The sequence below is a fragment of the Myotis lucifugus genome, unplaced genomic scaffold (assembly GCF_000147115.1).
Source record: "Myotis lucifugus unplaced genomic scaffold, Myoluc2.0 scaffold_543, whole genome shotgun sequence".
NCBI classification, from domain to species: Eukaryota; Metazoa; Chordata; class Mammalia; order Chiroptera; family Vespertilionidae; genus Myotis; species Myotis lucifugus.
Window position 1 is genome coordinate 424727 of NW_005871591.1, and position 22336 is coordinate 447062.

The 22336-nt window shown below is 43.2% G+C and overlaps 2 protein-coding genes across 3 annotated transcripts in view; one reads left to right on the forward strand and one right to left on the reverse strand.

Annotated features, from left to right (window-relative positions):
• Positions 1-1730, reverse strand: part of TFB2M (transcription factor B2, mitochondrial) — a 19051-nt gene extending 17321 nt beyond the window's left edge. The window contains exons 1-2 of one of the 2 annotated variants that reach the window (XR_002826582.1): positions 1234-1730; positions 228-316 (exon numbers count right to left, since the gene is read on the reverse strand). Coding sequence is in view for 1 of the 2 variants with exons in the window: in XM_006104117.3 (XP_006104179.1) it covers positions 228-316; positions 1234-1540 (396 nt within the window). In the remaining variant the exon portion in view is untranslated. The remainder of the gene's footprint in view (positions 1-227; positions 317-1233) is intronic. The other variant, XM_006104117.3, reaches the window with a different exon arrangement.
• A 118-nt stretch (positions 1731-1848) lies between these two features.
• CNST (consortin, connexin sorting protein) overlaps positions 1849-22336 on the forward strand; it is a 73289-nt gene continuing 52801 nt past the window's right edge. The window contains exon 1 of the mRNA XM_014446500.2: positions 1849-2009. The gene's annotated coding sequence lies outside the window, so the exon portion shown is untranslated. The remainder of the gene's footprint in view (positions 2010-22336) is intronic.

Below are 22336 nucleotides of genomic sequence, written 5' to 3' on the forward strand. Positions count from 1 at the left end.
AAAGTCACCAAACTAGTCTATAGCAGAGCGAGAAGCAGAACACAAGTCTCAGAGCCCCAACCTTTTAGCTCTTCCACAATCACTGATACTAGGTTGCAGCCACCGGGGATGACAGCCTATGTAAGGCCTGGCCCTAGAAGTCAGTCTACAATAATAAACTGTGCGCCTAAGTTTTCTTCCCTCAACTGCTGCAAGGGCAGTGGCTTCAACAACTAAAAATCTACTACCTCCAAATGTGGAATGAAAGTTTTGTCACTTTCAAGGGCAATCACTCTGGCACCTCTTTGAAGCAGTGCGCTGGTCAGGATTCCAGGACCTGGAATATTAACAGAAGGAAAAGATTATTTACGAAGTTCAATTTCTTCCAATATCAAAGAAAGTAGTCGATTTACACGTGTTGCCTAAATCTAATCCTTACGCCACTCCCAAAGTAGATGTTACACTCCTTACTTCCGTATAAGGGAACTGGGGGTTGGATGCAGTCACTGGGCTCCCACCTCACCAAGGCAAGTGGTGCTGCTTGGCTTTGAACCTATGCTGTCCGAGACTGCAAAACCTGCGCTCTAATCACCATGTTTCACTCTCAAGAAAAAAAAGGGGGGGGGCGGGAGGAGGGCAAACAAAAAGGTTGCCTCTAGCCTACCATTTAACCATGAACTCTCCTAAATAGAACTGATTCCTCATGATAGAAAACGGAGCTTTAAAAGTTGCTTTTTAAAAATATATATATATATTTTTTTTTTTAATTGATTTTGGAAGAGAGGGATAGAGAGTTAGAAACATCGACCAGCTGCCTCCTGCACACTCCCAACTGGGGATATGCCCGCAACCAAGGTGCATGCCCTTGGCCGGAATCGAACCTGGGACCCTTGAGTCCGCAGGTCGACGCTCTATCCACTGAGCCAAACCGGTTAGGGCAAAAGAAGTTACTTTTTAAGAAGTCTATAAATAGAGTGTTCTCAGCATCCTGCTAATGGTCTCTAGACTCACGGAAGGGTAAAATGAAAGTTCTGGGGGGACGGGGATTGCAAGTATCTTGGGGAGACGGTGGAATCGACGAGCATGTTCTACCAAACCATTTGGGGGCGTGCCAACTGCTCCAGAACCATTCCGGAGCAAGGTTGACGCTGACCGCACAGGAAGGGGCCGTGTGCTCCCGGCAGCCGCGGGCGGGCGGTGTAAGTTTGCAGAAGTGATGCACGTCCGAGAGGACACCGTCCCCGACGGACTCACCTGGATTGATCTCCAGGATCAGGTCGCAGCCGTCGTTTCGCAACAGGAACGGCACCATGGTCTCGGCCAGGTCCGGACTGAGTATGTAGCGCTTGGACTCGAGGCGGCTCTTGGACACCCCGGGGGGCAGCACTTTGAAACCCTCACGGGGCGCCAGCTTCGGCCGAAAGTCGGACAAACCACGGCGGTTCCTCGCCGGGACGCCCTTCCACCTCGCCGCTCCGGCCCTCCAAAGGCAAAGGCGGGCAGCACCGGGAAAGGCTGCCAGCGTCAGCCGCGGAGAGAGCCCCGCCATTGGGGCCCACATCCTTAAACTCCAGCGTCCGTCCCAATGTCACCCAGCGTCATTACAACAGCCGCCACCTCCGCCGCGGGAGCCCCACGTGCAGGCTCACCCCGCCGCCTGACTCGGCCGGGCAGCAGCAGACACGACAAACCACGCACGCGCACCACCTCTCCGGGCTCTTCCCTCACTTCCGCTTCCGGCCAGGGGCTGACGCTGGAGGACGGACCTTCCAGGCTGTGCACTCTATGGTCGCCGGCCCTCCGCGCGTCCTCTCTAGCCGCTCGCGCTCTATGCTCCGCGGTCGCGGGCGGCCCAGCCGGGAGGGGCGAGCCGAGGGAGGCGGGGCGGGAAGGCAGAGGTGTCTCCTCCACCCGAGCGGCGGGAGACCCGAGCGAGCCCGGTGACAGCTCGTCGGCCGCCATGTCAGCGAGAGGGGCTGGAAACAGCCCGGGCGCCCAGCGGTGGACCCCCTTTCGCCTCTGATTCCCAGGTGAGGAGAGGGAGAGCGGGATGCGGGCAGCCGGCGGCTCTCGGGGTGCAAAGCCTCCTGGAACCCCTCGCTCCTCCCTGCGCTGAGCTCCTCGGGCTGCGCCGCCCTTGCCCTCCGGGTGAGGTGTAGCCCCGTCCCCCCCTCCGCCCCCTCCCTGCTCCCCTGTTTTCCTCGCGTCGGTGCGGTCTGCCCCTGCGCCTCGCGCCAATTTCTCCCTCCCGAGGGGACCAGCGGCGGAGCGGTCCCTCCCCGGGTCCCCGGGTCCCCGGAGCCTGCTCTGCGCGCCTGCTCCTTCCCATCTGCTGCCGCGCGGCCCCTGCCCGCCACCCGGGCTCGGCTCCAGCTTCATACCTGCCCCCCGCCCCCCGCCCCCCATCACTGTGGTTGTCAAGAACCACCCGGGGTCCCCCTCCCCGCCTCCCGCGATAGTACCTTTCTTTTTAAATTTGCGTGTTGCAGAGATTTAAAGTTCAGATTGAAAAAAGATTAGGACTTAAAGGCTTAACATTCCTTTCTGAGCTGAAAATGATGAGGACCGCAGGATGCTTATTTGGTTCCCCGGGTGAAGTTAGTCACGCCGTGGAATGCACTGTAAAGACCAGCTCCAAACGCTAAAAATAGGGTGCCCTGCGGGACCCGCTGGCGTCGCCTGCCCCCTGGGCGGTGTCGGGGGACGCGATTCTTCGCGAGTGACTCCAGTGGGGAGGGACTGTGCCCACCAGGGCAGAAACTGCAGCCACGCCAGCACTCCCTGCTTTAAAATGTGTGCAATCCTTCCTGCTCACTGCATGGGGAGTGTGACCGGGCTTGGCATGTCAATGCGCACGGAAAAGGTATCTCAGGAATGTATCATCTCATAAATAGAAGCCTGGAGATTATATTCAGCTGATGAATAGCAAGTGGATAAATGATTTATAGTCAGCTATGACCTTTTTTGGACGATAAATTTGTTAGGACGCCATGGAAAGTGCCTGATCAACTGTTGTGGAAGCCCTGGGAACCCATCGGTCTTAAATTCTTGAATTTTTTTTTTTTTTTTGGTACTGTATTCCCAGCGACAATTTTCTAGACGTAACTTTGGCATCCTCTGAATAAGGGAATACCATCCTTTACTGAGCTGTGTTCCTCTCTCCCCTTAAAACATATTTTCATAGATTCAGAAACACATTCCTATCTATCCCTTCCACCACCACCACCACCATCACCACCACCAGCATCATCACCATCGCCCCCCGCCCCCCCCTCCCCCCGCTGAGCCCTGGAGGCCTAAATATTTTTAACTCAAAGCAGAATGATGTTTTATAATAGAGGAAGAAATAGTTCATGCATAGGAATGTGTTGTTGAATTTCTCACTTTAAAAAATACTTTTAGCCCGGCTGGCGTGGCTCAGTGGTAAGTGTCGACCTATGAACCAGGAGGTCGGTTCGATTCCCGGTCAGGGCATAAGCCCAGGTTTCGGGCTCAATCCCCAGTGTGGGGCATGCAGGAGGCAGCCGATCAATGATTCTCTCTCATCATTGATGTTTCTATCTCTCTCTCCCTCTCCCTTCCTCTCTGAAATCAATAAAAATGTATCTTTAAAACATACTTTTAAAAAACTGTGGGTTAGAAATACTTATTTTAAAATATGCTTTTTTAATGTCATAATGTGTAGATCAAAGGTACCCTACTCGATCCTAGGGAAACTGTTGTAGTTATTTTCTTGAGGTTTTGAAAAAGAGAATAGGTTATGATAATTATTTCCATTTTTATAGTGTTAATGGCTTGTTTGTGGTTGAAGGTCTTTGAATAATAAAGAGATAGAATCGTGTGTGTTTTATTTCTGAGTCCCGAGGTGCTGCAAATATCCTTCTCACTTTAAAAACGAACCTTATAATCAGCGCTTAAACCTACTTTATTAGGAAAACTTGGTTTGTGTATTTACATCTTACTTAAGAGGTGTGGTTTTTACATCCTGTGCTATTTTTGCCTTTTTGAGGTAATCTTTCTTTTAAATGGTATCAGTGCAAAGTGATTCTGCTGATTATTCTTACAGTTTTCCTAAGTTATTCCTATTGCTCTCTCAATGTAATTGGTAGGCCAGGGGAAATACTGCTCTTTCTGTTGGTTTTTAAATGGCATTTGTAATTGGGAAATGCCAAATGATCTTGTTTGCTGTTATAATCTAGGCCCGTGGTCGGCAAACTGCGGCTCTCGAGCCACATGCGGCTCTTTGGCCCCTTGAGTGTGGCTCTTCCACAAAATACCACGTGCGGGCACGCGTACAGTGCGATTGAAACTTCGTGGCCCATGCGCAGAAGTCGGTTTTCGGCCCGGGCGAGTCTGTTTTGAAGAAGTACTGTTGATATTTGGCTCTGTTGACTAATGAGTTTGCCGACCACTGATCTAGGCTCTAGGTCTACAGTAGTTCTGCCTTTGGAAAGCCACATAAGCAATTTAAAGTTTCCCAGTCAAAATAGCAAAGTAAAAAAGAAACAAGTGAAATGATTTTTTACTAGCATTTTATTTAATCCTATATGTATATTATTTTAATGTCAAGTTTTAAAAGTTACTAATGAGATAATTTTGCATTCTTTTCATACTAAGTCTACAAAGTCTGCTGTGTATTTTAACTCACAGTCTGTCTGAATTCAGAGTAGCGACATTTCAAGTGCTCAGTAGCTCTGTGTAGCGAGGCCCTCACTGGGCAGCACTAGCTCCAGGGTTACTGTGTGAGTCTGGAGCACATTGAAAAACCCCTTTCCTAACGTGCTGCCATGTTCAAACAGAAGCTTCTATGCAGGAAAGGAGATCCCAAGAACTCTCTTCCTCTTTGGTGTTGACTGTGTTAACAAAGAGGAGGATAAACCAGTGCCAGGTGCCTGTTCAGTGAGGCCAGAAGATGATAGGGCGCTCAGTCACTTCCTGGGGTGTCCTGGTCACATGTATTTACACCTGCCTGTCAACAATGTGTCAAGGCCCTCCCTCTGCTGGTCTGGCTTCTGTATCTATCGGTATTAAGTAGGAGAAGTTAAGGGCCTGCAGGAAGATTGAATTCCTTCTAAACAGGTGGAGTACCTACTGTTGTAGGCATATTCTGAATCTGTTTCAGGTATGGCTAAGAGTTTTGTGAATGTGCTTCTCCAAGTGATGGTGTTTCTTGTCAAGGAAAAGATAGAATATTTTTTAGCAAAATGTAGAAAGGAAGAGGATATGTTTTTGGCTGAAAAACTTTGGGAACCTGAGTAGTAGCAAAAGAGTAGTAGTAACACGTGCGTGTGGTGGTTTAGGTAAATTTAAAAGGAAATCCGGCGGTTTTTATAGAAACCTACTGACTGATTGGCAAGTTTTTTGCAAGCGAGGTGCTGATTTGCATGGAACCTTCTCCTTTTTCAAAGCTGTCATTACGGAAAGATAACACTGTCGGAGGAAAGGTAACCCTGCACCTCGCTGACCTCAATGGGGATCAGCAGGGACCAATCATGGGGCTTATCTTGATCTCTGTTCTCTAATAAACTTTCCTAAATGTTACTTTAGCTGCACTGTCTTACATCTACATTTAATGTCAAAATTTATCTGAAGGCCTAATTAAGTTCAGTGTAATTTAATTCCCCCAACCTTTATAAAGAAATTAGGTATAAAGAAATTTTATATTACCTGGTCAGCAAACAAGACGCCCTCGGTAAAAATCTAGTCATGAGAGAGTTGGCAGTGTGTGCAGTATTAAAGGATCAAAGGCAGAAGGGACGGGGTAGTTACTGAATGTTGCTTGTTCCATGAGAAATACGGGTGTGTTATATAGCAGAATATAGTGTTGTATTTGAATCCAAATGGCTATCCATTGACACCATTGTAGTTGGATAAGAGAATCCATTGTTTTGGTCCTACAAATTAGTCTTAGCAATTTTTTTAGTTATTTGAGGAAGAATAATTGATAGTCTGGCAGTTTTCAGTTTTGAGTTGTTGTTTTTTAAAGCTCTAATCTGACTTAAGTGTCCTCTACAAGGATGATGTTTTTATTGTGGAATTGTACGCTGAGTATGTCTGTGTCTTGATACTGTTATGGAGCATTCTCTCCAGTTTGGGGCCTTTAGGATTCACATGAACACAGGCTTTTCTTTATTTAGGAACATTCCCTTAGAGGAAATTATATTTCCTTTAACCAGAGAACACTTTTGGTTTTTATGCATTTGAAATAATTCATTTATAATATTCTTTTAAGAACTACATCATTAGTCAACTATACCTCCATAAATCATAAAAATCATGTCTGAACCATCTTGAACAAAAGAAATACATCATTTAAACATTCTGAATCTTTTAAGAGCTTGAGAGTCCTTAAATTGTGACACACTTTGGAGATTCTGCTCTTTAACATGTTTGGAGATGGAAACTTTTTGCCATTATGTTTTTCAGCCTCATTAGCCATATAGGAAGGACCGTGTGTGTGTGTGTGTGTGTGTATGTATGTGTGTGTGTGTGTGAAGTGTGTGTGTGTGTGTGTGTGTGTGTGAAAATACTGACAGATCATGATTACTTTTTCCTTTTAAATCACCTTTGTTGACATTTGGGCATTTGACATTTTAATTGACAATACCTAGAAGATCTTTTAATTGACAATACCTAGAAGATCTTAGTAATTAACAATATTTTGTAATTGTCATATCTATTAAGTCCTGGAGAAGTAATACCAGATTAAATAATTACGTGGTTTTGCTATGTTAGCTGCATTTTGAAAGCCCAGTGGATTAGGTGGCTGTGGTTTTCTAATTTAGTGATGGTAAACTAACATTTTAAAAATAATTTTTATATTATAGATCTTTAATAATTTACTTAAAATATGTGGACTCTGTGGTAAAGCAAAGAATGCTGTTCCTGAATATTTGAGAGCATATCACTTATATTTTGCTTTAATGCATTCATTGTTTTTCTTGTTCACTATTTTCTATTCTATTGGTATTACCACTTTACAAAGAAATCTTTAAAAATAAGAATTTTGAGATGAACTGTAAGACATTGCTTAAGATTTTTCAATGAGGACTTATATTTGTGAAAATGCATTCAATTTATTGAAGCCTAGAAACACCAACGAGTACCTTAGTTTTTTTCATTTGTGAAGAATGAATACTTTATTTAAATCAGGTCTTCAAAGGATTCATACCAAGTAAATGGAAAGATTTCTTCCCTAAAGTTCAACTCAGATGAAAAGAGAAGTGGAAGTTGTAGAAACTATGCTAATTAGAAAATTATGAAATTTAATTTCCTGGAAAAGACTTTATTTATATCCATTTGTGACTTCTAGATCCAAATTCAGTCATCTGGCTTTATTTTCTTCAACAATTCACAACAGTTCTTTACAATTTTGTTGTGGGGTTCTTTGCCAGGCCAATTAGAGTTATATCTCTAGCATTGGACCAACACTGTACAGAGCCAAAATTAGAAGCAATGTCATGTGATTGTCTTGTTTTAATCATATTATAAATGTTTTGTGACTAAGGAGAGAAAAGATCATTTGTCTTAATAGTCTACATTTGAAATTGATCAATAGGTCCTATACCCACCAAAGCTCATATTGTCACCGGAGGAAGATCTATCGCACATTAACCTAAAGTTAAAAAAGAGAAGATACTAGACTCCACTCGGCTGTATTTAATAGTGTCTCTTTCTCTCATATATGTTTGCTCTGGAGCATCTCCTCCACTGAAATAAACATCTTTGGGGGGAAATCATGTTCTACCAGCAATCTTCCAAAGCATTGGATTTTATCCTCCCCTGGGATCACTTATTTTTATACAGGTTTATCTTTTTCTTAGAATTTCTAAGCTAACATAAACTGCCTTCTCTGGAATATTTTTCTTCTCCCCAAACCCCATCAAAATATGTCTCTGGAATGACTAAATACAAGAAGGCATATTCGCAGAATTGTACACCAATCTCCCTTCCTGTATGTCTGTGAACTTTGTGTACTAGAGATTCGAATCGGCATGTCACCGTTACGTCAGCTATCAGTATGAGGATTAATGTCATAAATGTTGAGATATTTTATTGTAGGAATGGAAACCAGTAGCTACCTGTTTGACAAGAATAAAATACAATTTCTGGGATTAGCAGAGTTTTTAATGGGGGCCTAAAAACAGGTGTAAGGGACCTGTAAGTCCCCTGAAGTGACATTTGTAACTTAGTGGTAGTATCTGGGTATTTTTCTGAGGAGGGGATTCCTAGCTTTCATTAGATTCTTCAAAAACATTTTCCCAAAAAAGATAGGAACTGCAAAATTAATTTGAATTTAATTAGTTATAAATCTCCAACTCTTATAAGCGACTGTAGGCTTGTAAAGACCCCTTGATATAAGCTTCATTTTTAGTAGGTTTTTTTTTTTTACTTAAAGATAATTTGATAGATTATTTGATGAGAAAAGGAATAGTGATTCTTTTTAAAAAAATCTTCCTCAAATATCTTACCCTATATTTTTCATTCGTTTAGCATTTACTCTTTTTTTTCTTTTTCTTTTTTTTTTTTATTTCATAGAGGAAGGGAGAGGGAGAGAGAGACAGAAACATCAGTGATGAGAGAGAATCATTGATTGGCTGCCTCCTGCACGCCCACACCACGGATCAAGCCCCCAACCTGGGCATGTGCCCTGACCAGGAATCGAACTGTGACCTCCTGGTTCATAGGTCGACTGAGCCACAGTGGCCAGGCTAGCATTTACTCTTTATATTTCTTTAGTACCTTGTAGCATACTTTGGTTTGTTTTTGTTTTTATCATTTGTTTGCCCTCTGTGCATTTTACAGGTAGAGGATTAATTCTTATGGTTGGATTTTTCCTGGAAGTGCAAAAAGTCGGTCACTTGGGATTAGGGTAAAGGAGACCTATGTTTGTAGGGATGCCCTACCCAATGAGAGGAATGGGTCCATAGATAGCTTGATTCGGTAGACATGCTCCCTGGTGAGATGGAAGAGGGCGAGCAAGTGGGTGCAGGAAGAAAGACTACCCTTACAGCAGATAGAGACATGCTTCTACTGAGATAAGAGGGGGAAGTACAGTTGTCCAACTAACATCTGGTAACCTCTTTTTACTTGTGGTCAGGGTGAGACTGCTGAGCTAGGGATGGGACGGGGGCTGGGGGCCACTGATAACGGTTTAGTATAGCTTTGGAGGTTGTCTCCAAAGAATGATGTCTGGCCAGCATTGAGGCTCCTCTGAGGTTGGATGGACACTGCTTTTATGGAGTCACCAATCTGTGTCGCTGACATTTTCTTTAGCAGAGAAAGTGGTTAGGTTGATCCACACTGGGGTGGGTGCAGTAGAAATATAAGAGGACTAAAGAAATTGCTGGAGATGATGCCTGGATTCAGTGCTAGATAGGAAAGATAGTAACACCAGGAGGAGGCTGATGGAAGGAAGGAAGGAAGGAAGGAAGGAAGGAAGGAAGGAAAGAGAGAGAGAGAGAGAGAGAGAGAGAGAGAGAGAGAGAGGAAAGAAGAGAGAGAGAGAGAGAGAGGAAAGAAGAAAGGAAGAAGGGAGGGAGGGAAGGAAGGAAGGAAGGAAGGAAGGAAGGAAGGAAGGAAGGAAGGAAGGAAGGAAGGAAGGAAGAAAATGTTGGGTCTGGAGTTCTTGATGTGATTGAACTGGCTGACAGGAGGGGAAATGACTGGAAGGAATTGAGAGTGAAAAGAACAGGGATTTGGGTAATGGGATAGTGGCTGTGGAATGTTGGAAATATTGATACTCATCCAAGATGAATAGATTGTTTTGTTGCTCAGAAGAAAGATAAGATTGTGGTGACACTAACGAGGCTATAAGATGTCATTATAGATCTTTGCAACATGAAGAAATATTCATTCCATAAATATATCAAGTCACTGCTTATTATATGAAACACAAAGGTAGTGTTTTCTGGAGAGTAATCTGCCTCTGATATGCAGGATGGATTAAAAGGGCTAAGGGAAGGGATGAGAGCCTTAATTAAAAGTAAACATCATCGAAACTCATTTTGAAATTTCATAACTTCTGAAATGATAGAATTAATGGTTTTTACTCCTTTTTCAAAGGAAGAGTAGAGAGTAAGTTAACTCCTGGGTTAATTTTTATAACTTAAAAATAGTGTAAACATTATGTTTAATGGCATATGGATTATTATGTTCTTTATTCTGGTTGAATTTATAAGTTAATATTAATTTACTGATAATCCGTATAAATCTGCACGTTACAATCACATATGTATGTACATATTACAATATCCATATACATTTTAGTGAAAATTTTGAAACAATGGTGGCTTGTGAATGGCTCTGAACCTAGCATTAGTTCCTGTCAGCTTCATGGGTAATGTTTGAGCCCATAGGTGATCAGCATGGGAAATGCATTGGAAATGAGCCCTTTCATCAAAACATTTGATGAAAAATACAAGTCCCAAATATATTTTTTAAATATATTTTTATTTCAGAGAGGAAGGGAAAGGGAGAGATAGAAACATCAATGATGAGAATCATCCATCAGCTACCTCCCGCATACCCCACACTGGGAACTGAGCCTGCACCCCAGGCATATGCCCTGATGGGAATCGAACCTCGACTTCCGATTCATGGGTTGATGCTCAATCACTGAGCCACATTGGCCAGACCCCAAATATATATACATACGTAATTTTATCTCCTAATGTCACGAATGGCTTTATGTAGTTTTGTTCTATTTTTTTAAAAGGAAAGGAAATATACTTGGAAAACGTTTCTCAGTATAATTTATAGTTAAGTCGGTGTATTGTGTAGAACTTTATTTCTTCCTCTGACCTTTTTGATTGAGGATTTGGTAATCATGTAGGGAAAGGTTGTGAAACACTTCTGACGGGTTTGGTTCTAGGATCTGTAGTGAGTTCCGCCCTAGGGAGGCTCTGCTTTGTGCCCTGGAGAAGTGGCTTTGTAGGAATTTCTATTTCTGTAGGTCAGCCATTTTCAGACTTTTTCATCTCGTGGCACATAAACTGATTACTAAAATTCTGCAGCACACCAAACATTGTTGGCCGATCTGACAAAAAAAAAAAAAGTAGGTATGATTTTGATGCATTTACATCGGACAACTGTTGTGTTGACTGTGGTCATGTTTTCATTTGACAGTCTAAGGGGAAAGAGGTCAGTGCCCTGACTAATAGTCAGGCAGTGCACGTGTTAAAAAACCCTCGTGGCACAGCGGTTGAACATCACTGCTGTAGGTTATTGGCAGAGACAGCAGGTGACTCTGATGTTCTGAAATAGTTAGGGTCACTGGGGTGGTGAGCAGATAATACACAGATGATATGTTACAGAATTGTACACCTAAAACCTTTATAATTGTATTAACCAATGTCACCCCAATAAATTCAGTAAAAGTAAGTAAAAAATGATAATGGAAAAAATAAAATAGTTTTTGTTCTTAAGGGCAGTGGTCGGAAAACTGCGGCTCGCGAACCACATGCGGCTCTTTGCCCCTTGAGTGTGGCTCTTCCACAAAATACCACGTGCAGGCGCGCATGTACAGTGCAATTGAAACTTTGTGGCCCATGAGCAGAAGTCGGTATTTTGTGGAAGAGCCACACTCAAGGGGCCAAAGAGCCGCATGTGGCTTGCAAGCTGCAGTTTGCCGACCACTGTTCTAAGGCAATGGATATCCACTGAATGATGATAAACACACTCTCTAAAAGCAAAAACCCTACACATTTATTGCCTGAAATAATACATGTCAGAGTGATTGCCTGCCACAGTGTGTGGCACACGGAAGGCACTTAGTAAATGGTGGGTTTTGGTTTTAATTTGCTAAATCTTTGTAACCTATTTATTTGAATTATTTTCTTTTAAAAAATGAATAATAATAATTACCATAACTCTTAGCATTCCTAGTGATTTTTAAGGAAACTCTATGTGTCCCTGATTAAATGCTTTTTAAAAAGTTATTTGAACAGAAACATTATGTTCAAACTAAAGGCCCAGTGCACGAAATTCGTGCACTCGGGGGCAGAGGAGGGGTCCCTCAGCCTGGCCTGTGCCCTCTCACAGTCCGGGAGCCCTGCGATCGATCGCCCCAAAGAGTAGGCCCCGTCCACCTGGCCGGGGCTCCATGATCAATTCCTGTGCAGAGGGTGGCCTGTGCCTTCCTCTGCGGGGCGATTGTGGGGCAATGGCGGGGGCCACCTCGACCAATCGCATTGCACCCGGCTTGGTTGGCCTGGAGCCAGTGCGTGTCATACCATGATAGTCCAGAAGGTCGTCCAGACAGTCATTCTGCTGTTCAGTCGTTTGGTCAATTTGCATATTATGCTTTTATTATTATCGATATGCAAAATACAGAAAAGTGCAAAAAATAAAATCCCTTGTACTCCCATCAACCAAGAGCAAAAACTATTAACAGTGTTGGATATTTACTTTCAGTCTCTTCAGAGTTTGTGTGAACATAGTTGAGACCATAGTTATGATTTATTTTAGAGTCTGCTTCCCTCCTTTTATTATAGATTCATAATGTACATATTTGGTGATTTTGTGACATTTGGGATACGAACTACCAGTTTTTCACTCACTGCCACCATGACTTGGACAAACTATTTAGGTTTCTCATTTGTAAATGGGGGAATAATACTTCTTAGGAGTTACTAGAGTTAACTGAGATAATGTATGCAGAAATACAGAGCAGTCCCAACAATAAAATAAGCCTTTGAAGGAATGCCTCCGTGCTCATCTGTGTGCACAGAGGGTTTCCCTTTTCTTTTCTGTATTCAGAATATCTCTGCCCTGACGGTGTGGCTCAGTTGTCTGGTGCCCTCCCGTACACTGAGGGTTGCCTGTTGGATTTCCAGTCGGGCATATGCCTAGGTTGTGGGCTGGAGCCCCGGTTGGGAGCATGCAGGAGGCAGCTGGCCACTATTTCTCTCTCTCTCTCTCTCTCTCTCTCTCTCCTTCCCTCTCTTCTCCTTCTCCCTCTCCCTTCCTCTCTCTAAAAAAATCAATAAAAATCCTTTTTTAAAGAATATTTCTTATTCAACATAAATCTTCAGAAATAAAGGTACTAAATCATCTTTCTTTAGTAAAAGAACATGCACTAAGGACATCATTCAGGTGCAAATGTTTATGTGGTTAAAACATCTTCAGAATTGATAATTGTTCTGAAATAAAAATGTGAACAGGACAACAAAGTCCTGTTGTGCTCATGAGACGGTTTTTCCTCCCAGCCTCAGCACGCCCATGCTACCCCCCTTCCCCCAGCCAGAGCCTCTTCCCTGTCCTCCTTTACCTCCTTATTCTTTTTTTAAAAAATATATTTTATTGATTTCTTACAGAGAGGAATAGAGAGTTAGAAACATCGATTAGAGAGAAACATCGATCAGCTGCCTCCTACACACTCCCCACTGGGGATGTGCCTGCAACCAAGGTTCATGCCCTTGACCGGAATCCAACCTGGGACCCTTGAGTCCGCAGGCCGATGCTCTGTCGGTTGAGCCAAACCGGCCAGGGCATTTACCTCCTTATTCTAATTCTCCTTCTGAGCCTCTGATTCTTCTCTGGGTCCGTTTTACTAACTCATGCTTCTGTTTTTGGAATTTGCTGACTTGTTTTATATTTAATCTTTCAATGACAAAAATACTCTTTGCTTTGGTGTTTCCGTTCTATATCTATTTCCTACCAGATAATACTTGTGGGTTTTTGTTGGTAAGTACATTTTAAACGTCATCTTAACTCATGTAACGACTTTTTCTAAATATATTTCCTTAGTAAAAGGTCGTGGAAAAGAGCCTGTAGTTTGATTGAACAAGCACTTGTAAGCACTAGTGTGTGCCTAGCGCTCTGTGTGGTGAGGGCTGCAAAAGAAGCAACGTGTACTCTGGCTTCAGGCGCTTGAATTCTACTCAGCAAGTGATATGCGCGCAGGAAATACCTTGTGAGAAAGACTAGAGCAGCGGTTCTCAACCTGTGGGTCGCCACCCCTTTGGCAGTCGAACGACCCTTTCACAGGGGTCGCCTAAGACCGTCCTGCATATCAGATATTTACATGACGATTCATCACAGTAGCAACATGACAGTTATGAAGTAGCAACGAAAATAATTTTATGGTTGGGTCACAACATGAGGAACTGTATTTAAAGGGCCAGAAGGTTGAGAACCACTGGGCTAGAGCAACAGATAGGTCCGGCGGGACGGTGTCCTGCGGATACTCTGAAAACTGCCGTGCTTATTTCATTCTAAACCTAAGTCTTTGAAATGGTTCAGTGTAGGTTCTGTGTTAGCTATTGCCTCAAACTCTGATGGGACACTTCTCCGGCCAAATAATAAAGACTCTTGCAATTCCCTTTCCTCCTTCTCCTACTCTGGTCTCTCTCTCACCACCTACTACTGACAACTTGAAGAAAGCATCCGGAGGTGATGGGAGAGGCAGCCAGGGAAGCTGAGTGGGAAGAAGGTACCATGGAACTAGAATGGTTCCTCCCCACTCCCCCTGCCCCCCCCCTCACCCCTCCCAGGGGTTCTCGCCTCAGCACACTGCTGGCTCCCAGGCCCGTGGGTCACAGCCTCACCTTCCAATCGAGGCAGTCGTCAGATTGTTCATTCTCCCTCCAGTCTCTCTCGTTTCTATTCCCACCATGTCCCCTGAGTCAGGATCCCATCCCTCATCTCTTCTAACCCTGCTTCTCCCTCTCCCGCCCGTCGTGTGCATCGCCATCGGTTACTGCGGAGAGCACAGTTCTGATAACCTGGCCCCTTACTCAGCAGCCCTCGGTCCATCCCAGTCTAGACCAGTCTGCTCAGATCACCGTCTCTGGTCCAGTGACAGGCCACCAGCTAGCTTACCTGTCTGCAGGTAACAAACAGAAATCACAGAATTGAGGGTGTTCACAAACTCCCATGACATTTCAACAGAGTAAGTTTTATTTGAATATAATAATTCAAAAAGTCGGGTGTTTTATATGCCTTTACCCTCCTTTCCTTTTTTTCTAGTAAAAGATTTACGGCCTAGGGCAGTGATGGTGAACCTTTTGAGCTCGGCGTGTCAGCATTTTGAAAAACCCTAACTTAACTCTGGTGCCGTGTCACATATAGAAATTTTTTGATATTTGCAACCATAGTAAAATAAAGACATATTTTTTATATTTATTTTATATATTTAAATACCATTTAACAAAGAAAAATCAACCAAAAAAAATGAGTTTGCATGTTACCTCTGACACGTGTGTCATAGGTTCGCCATCACTGGCCTAGGGTAAGAAAAAACGTTGGTCCTCCACAGCAGGTCGCGGGAGAGTCACTGGGTTGAATTCCTCTGACACCCTGATACAGCCCAGCCTGAAGCTGTCAGTCTCTCCACTCACGGCTTTCCAACAGCACTTCCTTTCCAAAGTCCAGCCACTCGCTGCTCTTACATCACACCCTGGGTTTGCAAACCTTGTTATTTTGCTCACGTTTTTTTCTTCTCTTGAAAGTGCAAGTAGAAGGGAAGGACCACACCACCGAGGGCTGGGTTACACGGTGCTCCCGCGTCCCGTCCTCTCTGTGCTGTGTCAGCCTCCCAGGCGACAGTGGGGACAGAGTTGAGGATGAACAAGGCAGCTCAGCAGCCTGAAGGTGCTGGAGCCGGCACTCGCTGCCTCATGTGCGACTGCAGGGACAGGCTCCCCTGGCAGGCACAGCCCATCAGCTGGCGCGATGAGCAGGTGTGCGTTTCATCTGTGTTTCCTGGGAAAGGTGGATCGCTCTAGAATGGGCAACATCAGTGGGTGGCTGACCTAATAACTCATGAATATCAATACCTGCATGACGCACTAGCCAGTTTGCTCAGTGGATAGAGCGTCGGCCTGCGGACTGAAGGGTCCCGGGTTCAGTCTGGGACCCTTCAGCACAGGCCCAGGTTGCAGGCTCCATCCCCAGTAGGAGGCATACAGGAGGCAGCCAATCAATGATTCTCTCTCCTCATTGATGTTTCTATCTCTCCCTCTTCCTTCCTCTCTGAAATCAATAAAAATATATTAAAAGAAATACCTTCATGAGTATTTGGTTTCTCTTACATGGTGTCAGGTATGTGGTGCTCTTTGGTCCCTTCTTTCCTCCCTCGCCGTGGTTGGTGCATGTCTCCTCTGTTTACTGTTTCTATAGCTGACATGTCAAGCTGTTTGATTCTGTTCTTAGTTTCATCTCTCTTATTCATTTCTACTATTTCTACTATTTTCTGTAATAGAACTGAATATTCTTAAGTATGTACACATCACACCCTCCGTATAAGTAAAAGGTGTTTTCTTTTGAAATCGCAAATCACAGTTTTCTCTGTTGCAAAGTGTTTTTGGGGAGAAGGAAGGTAGGACAGGGTCTTTCGCCATTTCCTGTTAGAGCAGTGGCTCTCAACCTTCTGGCCCTTTAAATACAGTTCCTCATGTTGTGACCCAACCATAAAATTATTTTCGTTGCTACTTCATAACTGTCATGTTGCTACTGTTATGAATCGTCATGTAAATATCTGATATGCAGGATGGTCTTAGGCGACCCCTGTGAAAGGGTCGTTCGACCGCCCAAGGGATGGCGACCCAGAGGTTGCAAATCGCTGTGTTAGAGGATGGACTCCTCAGGGCAGGTTGTCTCATCTGCCTTGCTCCCCCTGCCCCCCTTATCCAGTACGCCCATCTTACTCAGAGTAGACAGCTGTGATTGATTGCGTTAGTCAGGTTAGCTCAGCCTGGACTTCTGAGGTCAGAGTTCAGGCTCCACGTGGAGATTTATTTGCTTTGTTTCCTGTCCTCAAACCCTTTAATGCTGGCCAAATGTGTGCTTTGGATTTCAAATAGCCCTGGGGGAAACAAAGAGTTAGCATCTGTGTTGTGTAAATAGTTAAAAACCAGTATTCTGGATGTGGGGCAGGAGCGTCCTGTTCCCATTCACAGGGCGACCTTATGTCTTTGTTTTTCATGAAGAGGGACCCTGGACAGGGAAAGGTGGCAGGAGAAAAAGCGCGAGTTTGCCTGGAGCTATGCTTTTTAAGTAGATAACAAGTGTTGCGGCTCACATAACAAGGCACTAGGAAGTGATAAATTGGTTTTATTTTAGACTTGAAGCAGTAAAAGACAAATAACAGAGAACTTGGGAACAAATAAGAGTCATCAAATGTTAAAGTTAGGGAGGAATCCTAGAGGGAACTTAGGTCCTAGGAAGTGAGATAATAAGAGAACTCAAGTTTTCTGATTTAAAATGTGGTGCTGCCCGGCCAGTGATGCTCAGTGGTTGAGCATCAACCTATGAACCAGGAGGTCACAGTTCCATTCCTGGTCAGGGCACATGCCCGGGTTGTGGGCTCAAGCCCCAGTAGGGGGCGTGCAGGAGGCAGCTGATCAATGATTCTCTCTCATCATTAATGTTTCTTTGTCTCTCTCCCTCTCCCTTCCTCTCTGAAATAAATTTAAAAATACATATATTTAAAATGCAGTGCTATCACTTTTTAAATAAAATTCTGGTATACATTTGAGGACAGTTACAACATAGATGAGGATTTTAAGAATTCATTTTCCTTAAATGAAATAAACCAGGGACAAGGATTTTGCAGACTGCTTTCAGTTGCCCACATAAAGCCGGGAGTAAGAAGAATGCCAGAGCCGTGTGGAATAAAGAGCAGGAGAACAAATAAATGAAAATTGGTCGTGAGACCAACTGAGAAAATTGCAGCATTTCTACTGATGCTTTGTACTCATGGAGAAGGTTAGGGTAAAAGAGTCTCCTTTTCGCTGCTGCTGGGGACGGGGTGCCACCGGTAGGGTAACTGGAAGACAGTGTCTGTAACCAAGTAGAGTGAGACTATGAATTTATAGTGGAGCTCACTTCAGCGGGCCCACAACAGAGCCTCTCATATTCCACTGGCTGAGCCTTCTCTGTGCTTCCCAAGCCCCTCCTTCTCACAGCCCACCAGCCTTCAGCAGATTTCCTGCTCCCTGCTTCCCTGAAAGACATGCCATGAAATGGAAATGCCTCCAACTTCACCCCAATGCACTGCCCTTCCCCCCAGTCCTTTTGTCACAACGCAAAGCGCACCCCTTCTGGTTAAGGCTTGTCCCTCTGCCTGTGTTTTGGATGCCGTCCCACCTCCTCAGCCTTCGCACCATCATTTATTTGTTTAGTGCTCTCTCTCCTCTCATCCTTAACTTCTTCCTCCCAACTGCCTTCTCCTCTCCTCTCGGCATCCTCTGTCTCATCCTGGAAAGGGGAGAAACCTCATGTTGCTAAAGTGCTCTTTCTAATGTGTAACCCTAATCACGTCACTGATTAAAAATCTTTCAGGGAATTCCTGCTGGTACATTCAATGCTTCCCACCGATTCATGGTTTGGAGCTGTAGTTTTCTTACAGCCACTAGCCAACTTCTTTTAGTCTTGCTGTCTCTCCCTGCAAAGTATAGCACAGTGTTGATTCATTTGTTAGAAGTTAAATGCAGGGAAATTTTTTTCTCAGTTATTTTGAATGTAATTCATGTTATCCATTGCTATTATTGAATTCACTGTTCTTTCTTTTTTTTCTTAGTAACTGCACATAAACCATGGGGACTCAAGGATAGCACTTATTTATTAAACATCAAAGATGTTTGGAATTGCCCTAACCAGCTTGGCTCAGTGGATAGAGCGTCAGCCTGCGGACTCAAGGGTCCCAGGTTCGATTCCGGTCAAGGGCATGTACCTTGGTTGCAGGCACATCCCCAGTAGGGAGTGTGCTGGAGGCAGCTGATCGATGTTTCTCTCTCATCGATGTTTCTAACTCTCTATCCCTCTCCCTTCCTCTCTGTAAAAAAATCGATAAAATATATATATTTTTTAAAAAGATGTTTGGAATAAACAAACAAGGTGTAAACAGCTGGGCCTTTAGTAATGTATCAGCTCTTAAGTTACTCAGGACTGTTGCTGGCGGCACAGACACATAGGTGTGCGCTGTGTGAAAGGCGGCACTGGATTGTTATCTTACATACGCATTAATTCCGTTATAACAGAAGGCTAGGGATGTAAGGTCTCACTCAGGCTAGTATTGGTTCTAGCACTACCCCAGGGAAAACATACATACGTCAGCGTAAGACAACAAGCGGATCTTGCAGGTGAAGATTTGTTCATGAGAGTAAAGTGTCTTAGCCAGGCCCAGTGCGTATCAGTTACTGGATTTAAAACATAGGAGATAGCGTTTAGGCAAGTTACTCTTTTTGCAACTCATTCAAATGAAGTTTTCTTAAATTGATTAAAGAGTTATTAGACAACGTTTTGAATGATTTCAAAAATTATCTTACACTCATTTCTTTGTTGTTCTAAAATCTTTAGGAAACTAATAAGTGTTACCCTTGAGTTCCATACCTGGGATATTTTTGATTATTGTATTTTTAGATCTAGAATATCCATGTGAGTGTTTTAAGTCACATCTAGTGGTTAGATGAAAAAGCAAAATAAACTATTTGCTTTTGCCACTATATTATCAGTTTAGTTCTCTTCTGAAATTTTCTCTCCGATTCATTTAAGCCCTTGAACATTTTAATAATAGTTACTTTAAAGTTCTCCAACATATGGATCTCCTGGGCATCTCTTTGTTAACTACTTTTCCTCCCAGATTTTTGTTATCTTGTACTGTATGTTGGGCATTACAGATGGAAACCTTGGGAGATGATTGGAGCCACTATTGGATTCCTTCTTCCAGAGAGAGTTGATTTGTGTTGCCAGCAGGCAACCAAGTTAGTTCAGATCGCCTTAATTCAGCCCGAGCTGGAGATGATCCGCTGGGGTTAGTCCTGGAGGGCTGGTCTGTTTCAGGCTCACCTGGTCTGGGCTGGGAGGGTGGGGAGGGGGGGGCGGTGGAGGGGGAAGGCCTTTCAGGTCCCACTTGAAAGCACAGGCTTCCCTCGCTCAGTGGGCATCGAATCGCTCTGTACGTGAAAGCTCTGCCCAGCCTTTCTGACCGCCACATTGAAGCTTTCTTCCAGCTTTGCTAGTCGCTATCCTCAGGAGGGTTTGTCTGGAATCAGCTAGTCTGCCCTTGCCAGAGTAGAACTCTTTCATCCTGTGTTCGTGGTCATTCTTACACGTGTATTCGAATATGCAGCTGTATTAGCACAGCAGGTGTGCCTGTAATTTATGAGCAAATACACATGCAGTAGGGGTTCGTGGAATCAGTCGCTTTGCTCATTTGGGCACACTGTCAAGGTTTGGAGACTGCACTGTATTTCCCCTGCTTTAGCTGCGATGTTTGCTCTGCAAATACCTGTGATCTGCCTACTAGAAATTATTATTTGTGGACAAGGGGCCGTGTTCAATAGCCAATGATGATTTCTAATAGGGATGTTATATGGATTAATGTATAAACCTAAAAAAATGAGTTCTTCACATGTAAGGAGTACAGCAAATAAGTAGTCTTATTGGTGGGTTTTATTGTATTTTGTCTCAACCTATTTTCTAAACTCTGTGTATCTGGAAAACATTTCAGAATACTAGAAATTGTGTTGCTGTCTCCTTAAAGCTAGCAATTTGGTGTTTACAAAATATACATCTGAGAATGGTTGATTTTTTTTAATTATTATAAAAGTGATTATAGTGGTTTAGGATGTAGGCTCAAGAGAGAGGTTCTTTGAATTTGAATTCTGACTCTGCCATGTACTAGCTATGTGACCTTGGCCTATTTATTTAATCTTTCTGTTCCTCCCCTGTAATGTGGATATAATTATAGAACTACTTTGTAGGATCTGTGTGAAGATTAAATTTTATAGATAAATACTTAGTAAGTGTTCAATAACTGTCTAATAAACTATGTTTCTCTTGTCATTATATTAGCAAAAATTATCCTTTCAAAATAAAATGTATAGTTTTATGTGTATATTTAATTACTAAAGTGTAGATAGATTGCTTTGTATCACTAGTTGTGTAGCAAAGTGCTCAAAGTTTAAAAATTAGTAAGACAGTTTCCATGAAGATATGTAGCAGGAAACATAATTTTTGTTTTAAAAGGGATGGTTTTGGTCTGAAGCAAAAAGTATTTTTAAGTTCTTGGATCCTGCTGGTGGCTTCAAAGTATGGTTGTAATAGGTTTTATTACAAAGAAGCATTCAAAACCAAATAAACACAACTTCTGTGTGATTCCATTTTTGTATGTAGTATTACCTCTGTGAGACTAAGGAAAAGGCTAACTGATAATTTCGTAAGTTATGATTTGCCCATCCTTTGTCTTCAAGTTATTTAGAAGTCAGTTTCTAGGAACATTTTAAACCATGAATCTAATCACCCTGAAGTAGGCAAACTTTCTAATTTGGGTTGCGGGAAACGAGTTAAGTCGGCTCGCGTGAATTGCGCGTACTCCGCGGGAGCCGTCTTAACTCGGTTCATATAGATTTGCGGTGGAGTGCGGGAAACGTGTAAACTCGGGCCGATTGTAACTGCGTATTACCAAATATTTGTTTGTTTGCCGTTCACAAAGATACCTACCTGCATATGCGAACCGTTTCATACCCATTGGGGTAATAGGTATCATAAAAATCCCTTGTAAGTAGAGAACACTTTATGGCGCTGGTCGAGTACCGAAAATTTCATTTCAATCGAACCCATACTTCAAAAGATATAGGCATTTTAAACTAACTCTGATTTTGCGCAGGAAACCTAAATAATTGCCCGCGCCATCTTATATTTTGGCGGGAAATTCACCCGACACCGTAGTGTTAATGATCAAGTAGAAGAAGTTAGAAGTTATTGCTAAAAATGCTTTTTGTATGCCCGAAGGTGTCCTTGAGCTCATACTGTTTTGTAGATTGGCTTCTATTTTGTATCTTTAAATAAAACGTGTAGATATCTGTGTAAGAGAGGGAGGCGAGGAGAGAGATGACTGTCTTTGCACTGCGTGGATACCCACGGTGAGGCTTTGACCTGTCATTTCCATGTGTGTAATAAACTTTTATTTCAAGGGCTCTGGGGATGAGTAAGCTATCTTGAACTGAGCCCCGTTTTGAAAGGGAGGACTGAGGAAAATGCAACAAGTTATGCTTCCTTTCTCTCAAGCTGTCTCCCCAAGGTTGTTCGGGGCTTAGGAGTCACATAGTCTCAGTTATTTTTTCATATCTGAAGAGAAACATTTGACTATAATTATTCATTTATTTTTGTTTTTCCTTTTATGTTCCTGTAGTTTTGTTAAATATTTTTTCACATTTCTATCCTCTTTCTAGCCCAGGGGTGGGCAAACTTTTTGACTCGAGGGCCACAATGGGTTCTTAAACTGGACCGGAGGGCCGGGAACAAAAGCATGGATGGAGTGTTTGTGTGAACTAATATAAATTCAAAGTAAACATCATTACATAAAAGGGTACGGTCTTTTTTTTTTTTTTTTAGTTTTATTCATTTCAAA